The sequence below is a fragment of the Hordeum vulgare genome, chromosome 1H (genome assembly GCF_904849725.1).
Source record: "Hordeum vulgare subsp. vulgare chromosome 1H, MorexV3_pseudomolecules_assembly, whole genome shotgun sequence".
Lineage (NCBI taxonomy): Eukaryota > Viridiplantae > Streptophyta > Magnoliopsida > Poales > Poaceae > Hordeum > Hordeum vulgare.
The window spans coordinates 20450731-20461397 of NC_058518.1; the positions used below are offsets into that span (position 1 = coordinate 20450731).

At 41.5% G+C, this 10667-nt stretch overlaps 1 protein-coding gene across 4 annotated transcripts; it reads right to left on the minus strand.

Moving 5' to 3' along the window:
- Nucleotides 1–3425: 3425 nt before the first annotated feature.
- LOC123405034 (MADS-box transcription factor 23-like) lies at nt 3426–10293 on the minus strand. Of its 4 annotated transcripts, none has more exons than XM_045098910.1 (8): nt 9895–10293; nt 7887–7962; nt 5120–5181; nt 4430–4529; nt 4289–4330; nt 4110–4193; nt 3826–3959; nt 3426–3713 (listed from the first exon to the last, which is right to left on the minus strand). In XM_045098910.1, the coding sequence occupies exons 1-8, from the start codon at nt 10080–10082 to the stop codon at nt 3707–3709; spliced, it is 693 nt and encodes a 230-aa protein (XP_044954845.1). In that variant the 5' UTR covers nt 10083–10293; the 3' UTR covers nt 3426–3706. The 4 variants fall into 4 exon arrangements, with proteins under 4 accessions (XP_044954845.1, XP_044954841.1, XP_044954849.1 ...); XM_045098906.1 differs by having other exon boundaries at nt 3826–3971; nt 9895–10286; XM_045098914.1 differs by lacking the exon at nt 4289–4330 and having other exon boundaries at nt 3826–3971; nt 9895–10290.
- Between the last annotated feature and the right edge of the window lie 374 nt (nt 10294–10667).

Genomic DNA, 10667 nt, shown 5'->3' on the forward strand with positions numbered 1-10667 from the left:
TATATTTTTTAATCTAGGAGGTATGTGAAACGGAAATTCCAACCCACATAGAAATTCTTATCGAGAAGTTGAATTTGGTTGAAAAAGAAAACAAATACATGAAGAAAAAATTAAAAATAATTAAGGAGAAGAATATGGAACTGGAGTTGCATGTCGTCGATGTCATCGATGATCGCAAAATGAAGATCGATGCGATGCGGTTGAAGATGGATGAAATCCGCTTGAAGATTAGGAATATTAGAAAATATGCAATTGATAAAGAGGCTTGGTATTATTATGTTGTTGGGTCAATTGTTACCTTAGTTGCGATTTTGATCGCATTTGTTGTTGCATTTAAATGTTTTACATAGTTGTATGTTGTTTTATGAGATAACTTTATGTATTTATTTTTCACAATAATAACATTTGATCACTATGTGCTTTGGTTTTAATGTGATGACGAACTTGTATTAATTTGGTCATATGTTATGCAATGGTTTTTTGATATATTTAATTTTATAATAGAGATGAACCGCCAATGGATGTATGGTGACCGACGCACTTCGGAGTACATTACGAACTGGGACTAATGCCCGAGTTACACTTAAGTTCACAGAAAATGGTATCCTCGACCGAGGTTAGCAACCTTATCGTTTTCATCTGTAATTGATACAAAAAAATTGCATGTGTCAATGTACGGTGGTCATTTCACTATTCATGTATGATGCGAGATCGATGCACGGAAGCGATGGATGTACGGCGAATGACGTGATTCCGGATTTATTACAGGCCTGCATAAATTTATCGATGTGGCCGAGGCAAACAAAGTGGATAATTTTATGTCGTGTCCATGTGTTGGCTGTCAAAATATGAAGGAGTACTCTAGCTCGAAAAACATTCATCTCCACTTGCTTCAGAGACGTTTCACGCCCGCATATTATTGTTGGACCATGCACGAAGAAAGAGGGGTTAGGATGGAAGACAATGAAGAAGAAGATGATGATGACAACTATCCTATGTTTACTGAAGAATACGGTGATACTACAATGGAAGACAATGAAGAAGGTTCCACTTTATTTTGTTAATCATTGTACCCGACGAGGGACAAGTAATAGTCATGGACCCGAAACGCACATCACTCGTTGAATGGGCGAACATGCAGGAATGCCTCTAGAGGTAATTTCAATTATGGCACTATATCGGCAACTTCTCATTCATTTCCTGATATTAAGGAATTAATATAGAACTCATTTATTCATTTCCTTTCTTGGCAGGGCTTGGAAACGGTTCACCGTCAAGGCTCGGGGTGATTGGAAGCCAGAGCTTACATTTAAACAAATAGATGTAAGTAACTACTAGCTAGATCCGCGCATCTCTTTATTCTAGTTTCAGTACCATTATAATTCTTGATTATGTTTTTAATTGAACTATGTTCTCGTAAAGTGCTTGAGGCAGGAACACGAGAACAATTTATGTGGATACTATGTTTGCGAGTTCATTCGCGAGACGACCCATCAGAAGGGCAAAACCCGCGACATAAAAAAAATCGAAGTACGATAAACAATACTCAGAACTTTATTTTATTACCGTGAATTGTGTTCGGTTTCATTGATATATATATTGACCCATTCTTTAAATTAGATCGAACGGTTGCGGAACAGTCTTCTATCACAGGAACGTGTACGAGCAATTCAAGAGGAAATTGTCGGATTCTTAGATACAGAGGTCCTAGATGTCAAGGGAGAATACTATTGCCATTCGACGGAAATGATATGAAATGATATAGTGTAAAAAAGATGCATATATGTGCATGTAACTCGTGTCTACATTTTGTAAATATGTTCGACAAAGCACGACGGATGAGATGGTGTAATATATTCGTGACGATGTGCAATATAGTTGTTCCTTTATTGATGTGTATGTACCATTCAATTTACTGCAAAACAAAAATTAAAAAATGCCTAAAACAAATAAATGGGAAAATAGGAGCAGCAAAATAGCCCCATCCAGTTTAGTGCAAAATCCTAAACCCAAAAATTGCTCAAGAAAACAGTGAAGAAATAACCCTGGTTCGTAATACGAACAGGGAATAATACCCCCCTCCCCCCCCCCCCCCCCCCCGCTCCCAGCCCCGCCACGTGGAAGGCCATTAACCCCGGTTCGGGACCGATCCGGGGCTAGCATTAGTCCCGGTTCGCGAACCGAGACTAATGGCTCAACCGAATCAGGACTAAAGGCCCTTTTTCTATTAGTGAGCCTGCTGGAAAAACTAACTTGAGGCGAGATGTCTATCTGCACGGCAGATTCGTGATTGTAGGGCATGGCCACAAAATAACTTTTGATAAGTCCTGATCAAGCTTCCCCTCATTATATATTTTCTTTGCTGGTGCCTAGTTATGTATATGTCAAAAATTCATAACTATGATTGCTTTGAGAACAAGTGGATTCATTCATCTGCTGAACTGTTAACTTCTACTGCTCAAACAGGCAAATAATAAGGGCGTGTGGAAACTCAAACACGCAAATTTTAACATGCTCCCTCTTACTCCCATCATTTTACATGTATAAGAGGTCAGAGTTGATCAGACCACTAATTAATTAAATCAACGGTTTAGATCTATTATATATTTTGCCGGCTGCACGAGCACCTCTAGGGTGAACACGCCGCCGTCAAACGGTTCGGTGGTGGCGCCCTTTGCCCCGGGGAGATTTACTTTCATGTTTGTTTTGCAAAGTTTTCCCCTTCCTTTTGGTTTTCTTTTTCGGATTCGATCCGATTTCTTTTCTTTGTTTTCCTGTTGGATCTAGATCCATACTATGCCTCCGAGGAGGTAGGTTCTTCTTCCCCACACCTCGGCTTGCCGATGCGTGTGGGGATCGAGAGGAACAGGCGCGGCCTTGTGGTGGCGCTTCTTTTCCGATGAGGCCCTAGGCCATCTTCGGTACTTGTCCATCTAGGGTTCATGTGGGATGGTGAAGAAGGAACTTTCTTTTTAACTTTCTTTTCGATTTCATTCAACCGAATAAATCTTTGCCTAGTGGCTCATGATATCATTGATAAAACGTGGATCTACTAGGCATAGATAGATCCGGTACAAACCCGCTCCTTTACCTTGTCCTGAGCCGGATGAGCCCGCACCGTGCTCCATTGGTGTGGTGGCGACGGCGGTGATGGAGAAGAAGGGTTAGGCGTGGATGGAGCTTCCCGTGAGCACCATGCTTAACCTAGATCGGATAGGTATGTCGGTAAGGGGGTGACGGCGACGAATCTCATAGTTCGTGCCCCGGCACCCCACCGTCCTTTATATAGCGCGGGTCATAGGGGCCCACCAACCATAATGGGTTGGGCGCCCCCGATCAGGGCACATAGATCAAGGCCCGGTGGGCCGTTGGGCCCACGCGGTCAGAGATCAGTCTAACATAACGATCGTGTTTTTTCACGACACATTATTTTATTTGAATGCAAGTTTATGCATCCCGGATTCAACACAGCATATTCTTGTTGCTTTCTTAATAACAAGAAAAAAAAATACATGGAGCCACTACCAATCTCCCAATGGTAGTTTATTTTTACAATACATTGGTAGACATAGCACATCAATCGTCCCAATGGAAACATGAACTTCCACACTTGATTTAGAAACAGAATTGGCACATGAATCCTCGACCTTCCGGTGGTCCTTGTAGAAACTTCGAGCCTCTTATTTATGAATCCGTCAGCTGCTAGTCATAAACTGTTGCATTCACCGCAGGGAGAGGTTGCCCATAGTGTCAGCTTTTGTGCTTACTTTGGCTTAATAATTTCAGAGTCAAAGCAAATTGTCAAAAACATAATCTTTACCGTACCACAGCGTTGGTGATTGTGGTTGCTCATTCCTTTCTGCATGGTCGGGATGGCTGAGTTCCAAATGAACTGGATCAATTCGAGCAGCAATATTGTACTGGCTAGTAGAACTTGTAATAATCCCGTTTACTTCAACCTGGCGATTTAACTGAAAAATGGAATCAATATGACAAATTACACATACACATATATGCAAGATATGTTGTGGAATATGGATTGAGTACTCTTTTTTAACTCTCTTTCTTTTATTTTATTTTTGCAAGGATGGTCTCTTATGCTCATGCACCTTGTTTTGCAAATCCATATTCTCTCGACGAATGATGTTAAGTTTCTTGTGTAACTCGATATTTTCCTGGTATACAAGGCTTTCCTGCAGTTCAAAAAGAGTAGGGTATTTAGTCAAAAAAACGCACCGCTTTGTCATATATATGGTGCTAGTAGTGTCGTAATGTTAAAAGCATTAACCTTCTTGTTTAACTCTTCAATTTTATCAATAATAAGCTTGTCCTGGAAAGAACAATGCGGTTAGTGGCACTGCAGATGCATGATGTCTACATGCATATGTTGTGTGATCTCTGGAATGCGGTTATGAGCACTAAGCATTACCTTTGTTAGCCTAATGTTATGTATGCTTGTTTCCAGTTGGTTCTCTAAACCCTTCAAGCCTTCCAAACCTAAGCCAGGTAGATTTTGTCCCAACAACTGTCTGCAGTGGTTTAGTGAACGTACACATGAACATATATAGGGAGAGATAGATATGGAGAAAGAAATAGCTGCTAATTTTGCATCTGCTAAAGTATTAAATCACGTACATTCATAGCCCTGATATATAGGTGGAATATTCATATATACTCGGATTACATTAGGAACACATTTGCACTATTTATTCCAGGCGGCGTCAGAGCATATGTGGATATATATATTTTAGTAGATACCGAATGAGCTCTTCTTCACCCCACGTAATCTTACGATTGTTTCATAAATAAACTTCATTTTGTATACAAATAGTTACATGCATATATAGGTCATAAGACAAGAAAATTTGCATTTTATATATTTTACACTATGTTTTTACGTTCGTAACTTCATGTAGCGTAAAATATTTTTTACAGTAATTTAATATTTTCTTACATTTTCCTTTTAGATATGAAGTAAGGAAAAAAATTACAGAACATAAGAATACGATGAATTGATGGTAAAATAGAGGGGGTGAAGAATAACTATTCCTCACCCTGGATGACAATAGCGTGAATATGTTAGTTATTGACCGGAATCATATTATTTAACTTTTCATACCTATGTTCCTCGTGCAAGTTCTGTAGTTGTTGCCTCAGACGCTCTGCCTCCGCTTGCCAAAACTGTTAATGGGCAATCATGTATATAGCAATAGCTTATGCTTTAGAATTTGTAATAGAACAAAGATAAACTATACTGCAGTGGGTGTATTCTAATTTGGTGAAACAATGAATTAGCTATTGACTGGAATTGCTAAAGCAAAGACAATCAATCCAAGATATATACATAACTATTGTTAACCGATATAGTGCCTTAGTCGTCACTAACATATTGTGATCCTCTGTGTAAGATTTTGGGAATGAGATACACATTTAGAGAAACAAAGTCTATCCTCTTTGTGGTGCGATCCTTGCTACCCGGTGCACTATAAGTCGACAACATGTTTGAGAATTTGGGTCTAGACGTTGTATGTAGCAATCAAGGTGTTTACAAAAGTCAGCATTGTGTGTAGAGCTACAACTAAGATGCTGTTTTCTCTTATATACCTGAGGCAATCTTCTAGCAACAAGAGATCACGGCCCTTCACTCTACTACATTCACCGCTCGTTGCTACCTCATCAATCTAAATTGTACCAATAGCATCATTGCTTTACCGAACCCCGTCGTGCTTGACGGCTTTTTCCCCTTCACCAGCTCTGATCCAGAGCATCGACCATTGCTAACCACCATCACATGAGCTAGCATGGTACTCTGGAGTTTCTTCCTTTAATGTCTGGAGCCTATGACTCGATTTGCAGAAGTTGAAACACATAGTAAGCTTGATCTAATTAACAAAAACCTGTGTTTGATGATTAAAATTTGACAGCTTTGGAATGAAGTGGAATTGCTCATATTTACAAGTTTCTATTTTGTAAAATCAAAAGTTGATTTCTTTTTAACTAAAATTTTCAATTCATCATAATGTGGTTCGGTTCCTATGAACCCAACTTGAAAATTTATTTTCTGAAAGTGGACTTTGGGATACAACAGTGTACCCTTATTGGTGTATAAAATGCAATATGTTAACTATTGTGAGAAGTTATTGTGTGTAATAGATTGGATTTATGTTTTAGCGACATTTGGTAAAAGCTTGATAGTGCCACTACCTAGGACAGAAAAATCATCAACAAATGACGAAATTAAGGTAAGATTTTTTTTTTCTAAAAGGGAGGTTGAAACCCCCCACCACTGCACCCAAGGGGCACACGGCCATTTTTATTAACTTATTCAGCAAAGTCTGACAAAAGAATACATGGATCGACCCAAAGCTACCTATTTGACTACCTCTGTGGGCTATACCGACTAGCTTGATGAACTGTTTGTACTCATGCCATAGAACCATCTAATCTAGTGGCCTGCCAGGCCGCCCGACGTCGAACCAAAATTACCAACTGATTGTAACAGACGCTCAATGCGCACCGAATGCATACACTCTAGGCTCTGTCGCGCCATCTTCCGATATGCCATTTTCAGGAGGGATCAATGCATCGACGTTGTGAGGCCTCTCTGTTGTCACCGCCACCAGAACACCACACAGCACCATCCTCGTGCACAAGTCCATGTACAAACATCCGGCGCAGAGACTCCACTTCACCACGCCACGGAGATCCGTCGTCTTCGATATGGTAAATGAAACACCGGTCAACCACTTGTCTCCCCCATCCGACAGTTGCTCCAAAAACAATGCCCCCATGAGGGAGAGCGACGCCTAATGTGCAGCCATCTACGTTCCGGGAAAACCGGATCTAGGTTCTCACCCGGAGTGGCGCAAGCAAGTTGACGGTAGTTGTAGTGGCGATGCCTTTCACCAAGATAATGACCCAAAAACGCCGACATTGCCCCCCATGACCGGATTCATACCACGTTTTTCACCGGCAACATCGCCTCCCCACTTGTCGCGGGGACTAGATGTGAGATGCCACAACCAACCGGCCAACCACCTCCTGTGAAGGAGGTGGCCATCACCGCCATTCCTAGGGACGGAGCCCCCGGTGTCCTCGTGCTGCGGGTCTACCCCAATAGCCGCTTGCCATCGCTGGATCGGAGGAGACACACGATAGCCTGAGGTATAGCCCGTTGAAGCCCATATGCGCCCAGATCGGGCACCCTAGCTCGTCGTCGTCGCCACCAGCACACCGACCCTGGTCAGCGCCAGCCTGCGCCACTGCCTTTGATCCGGCTGGAGTGGATCGCCGCCACCTACATGCAATTGTGGGCTGAGGGGAATTGACGCCGTAACTGTTGCAACACACAGGCTTAGCCTATGACGCCCTCGGCAATGACGACGTGTGAGGGGGGGGGGGTCTTCTGTTGGTGGCGGATGGAGGCAGCCGGCAGGGTTTCCCTAGTACTGTGCAGGGCGGCCGCACGAAGGGTGGGGGCGGGGGTAGGGTGATATTTTTTGAAGAGGATAAAGTGGTTGGGGTCCCTTTGAAAACCAATGAAAAATTGCAAGGGAAGGGAGAGTCAAGGGTTGCTATCCCGGATATGGCTATCTGGAAATCACCTCCCTAATGGTTGGTTGCACATTAGTGATCATTGTACACCCTTCCTTAATGATTCTTGTTGTAATTTCCATCATTGTTACCCTATGAGAAGGCATATTTCTACAGCTAAGGTGGCTTACCAATTGATTAACAAATGCACTGATGGTATCCACATGGCATGAAGGTGGCTATGACTTTTAGCTATGGTAGAATTATCCAAAGAACGGGATCGATGAACTCAAAAGAAGACGTTAACCACATGACTAGATAAATTATTGAGAAATACTAAGCAGAAGTTATACCTTAGCCTCAGCGCTCGCACTCATGAATTGTTGGCCCTCCTTAACCTTTTGGTATCTTTCAATTATGGAATTAACTCTGTACACAAGTCACAACACATTATAAACTCAAATTTCTAGCTTACAAACAAGGTGGGCATAATTTTGACATAATATGTGAATTATTTTAACAGTGAATGATACACAGGTGCGAGTGCATGCATAGTTGGAGTCATGATTCTACCCCCCATATAGTTTCTTCCTATTACTTCATAAATGCTATATGGGAGGCTGAATGTTTTGTCATGTATGGTATTACTTCTGTAAGAAAAAACAAGGGGTAACACACGCACACATGCACGCACGCACGCGCGCGCGCGCACACACACACACTTGAGAATTTTTTAATATATTATTATGTAAGTAATTATCTAATAGTATACACAAGAGGGTGTAAAAAGTGAATAAAAGTTGTAAATGTTAAATCGAAAAGGAAAAATGTATATATAAAGTACGGAACTTGGCTGGTATCTTGGATGATACCCAAGGAAAAATTTATTTGGCTAATGATCCTCCTCATATAAAATGGCGACACATAAAAAGGAGTCATATGTACTTGTTATTAATTTGTTTTTGCGTTAGGAAAAGTTGGAGCTTAGTACTTTGAGAAACGTAGGATAACCCTGGGGTATTTCACAATTTTAGTAGTGGAAATAAGCTGGATTGGGAAATAATTTGACTCTTGCGAACCCGTATTTTTGTCCTCACTCACAAGTTCCAAACTTTGTAAGGGACGTTGGAATAACAAAAATTAATCATACGTATGTTGTACTGGAAAATAAACTCACACTACTTTGCAGTTTAATTTCCTTTTTTTCATTCTTGTGTATCACAAGTAGGGAAGCCAATATATATGATGATCATATGATCCTTCCGCCACCATACAGTCTAGCAATCTCAAAGATGCAACACTTCGTAATATAATTGTAGGGCAGAGGGGGCCAATATGTGTTGTCTACTTGAACAGAATATACTTAAACAGAATGCTATGGGATATAGGTTAATTATTTATGTATTTTGGCATGCGCTCTGCCGCTCTATGAAGTTCAAGCATGTCCAATTTGTTCAATACATGATGCTTCATGTCGAAATAAATGAGAACTTTCGCCGCAAGAAAGACATCTGGAACACAGAATGCATCAACAAATAAGACAAGTTCCCCGTAAAATAAATGAATAAATACCACTATTTGAAATTTCATGCTTAACGGAGATTAAATGTATCACCAAATACCACCCCACCTTCTCATATCTCATACAATCGAGAATAGCAGAATACCATGTCATCCTTTTCATATGGTGACATCTCTCGGTCGCCAATATAGAGAAAGAAGTAGCAAAGTACCGAAAATATTGCCAAAAAACAGTCAGGTTCAGTAAGGCAGTAATTAAGTTGGGACAGAAGGAATAGATTTTTTTTTAGAAAAGGGGGGCAGAAGGAATAGATTGATCAACATAAAATAGATCATCAAGTCTCTTAGATTCATATTCTCTTCTTGAAAATTAACATCCTTAGAAATGAATTAAATTTCGGTCGAAACATTTTGTTGATGACATGGACATAAATTAATATGAATTACTCCATCCGTCCCAAAATAACTGTCTCAACTTTGTATTAGCTCTAATACAAAGTTGTACTAAGCTTGAGACAGTTATTTTGGGACAGAGGAAGTACTCCCTCCGTCCCTAAATAAGTGTCCTGAGCTTAGTACAAATTTATACTAGAGTTAGTATAAAGTTGAGACACTTATTTTGGGACAGAGGGAATACTATTTAACTACGCCTCGAGGTGTATTTGCTATGTAGCTGCCTAGCTAAGGGCTATAGACCAACAAAAACAATAGTCACACATACTTCGCCTCTTTTTCAAAAAAAAACATACTTCGCTGATCAGGGCCAGCTCGAGATCAATCGAAGAAATCCACTCAACTGGCTGAAAAAGCATAGATCTAGATACAACAAACAGTACGTACCCGGAGGTGGAGTTGGAGTACTCATAGAGGCGCCCGGTGTTGGAGAAGAGGAGGATCCCTACCTGGGCGTCGCAGAGGACACCCAGCTCCCTGGCCTTCTTGAACAGCCCGCCCTTCCTCTTGGAGAAGGTCACCTGCCGGCTCGTCGTGTCTTCGATCCTCTCGATCACCGTCTTCCCCCGCACCATCACGCGCAGTACTAACTAACTGATCAGAAAGCACGCCGGCGGCTAACCGGAGATTTTATCCAGCTGGAGAGGGGGAGAGACAGGGAGAGAGGGACGAGGGTCTATACGGGGAGGGGGTCACCTGACGTATCGATCGGGTACTGACACGCACGGTCATGCACGGAGTGGGTGGTGCCGCCGGAGATGGTGCATGTGCTCCTGGAGTATATTATGAAGAGCCAAAGTTCGGTACGGAGCAACTTGGACGCTAATCTAGCCTTCCTTTCTTTTTCCTGCTTTCGGGCTTTGGCTTAGAGCACCTATCGTTTGCACTTATAGAGTGTAATCAAACGTCCCCTTCTGTACGGCAGCGTATCTCCCGCTAATTTAATTCGTTTCTCCCTTCGTATATGGATAAATGACTGTCATGCTCCGTACATGGACACACTTATAGCTACTCCCCCCTTTCTAAATATAAGTGTTTTTAGAGGTTTCGTTAGAAGACTATATACGGATATATATAGACATACTTTACGCTGTACATTCGTTCATTTTGCTTCGTATGTAGCAAAGAGAGTCTTGACTCAGTGGTTGGACATGCGGTTG

What these genes read in the sequence shown, in the direction of transcription:
- LOC123405034 (XM_045098899.1), bottom strand. Translation starts at nt 10,082, where the DNA reads ATGGTGCGGGGGAAGACGGTGATCGAGAGGATCGAAGACACGACGAGC. An exon ending in TACTCCAACTCCACCTCCGG is followed by an intron (nt 7,963 to 9,894) that starts GTACGTACTGTT and finishes ACTTGTGTACAG; the next exon opens with AGTTAATTCCATAATTGAAA. An exon ending in GTGCGAGCGCTGAGGCTAAG is followed by an intron (nt 5,182 to 7,886) that starts GTATAACTTCTG and finishes GCCCATTAACAG; the next exon opens with TTTTGGCAAGCGGAGGCAGA.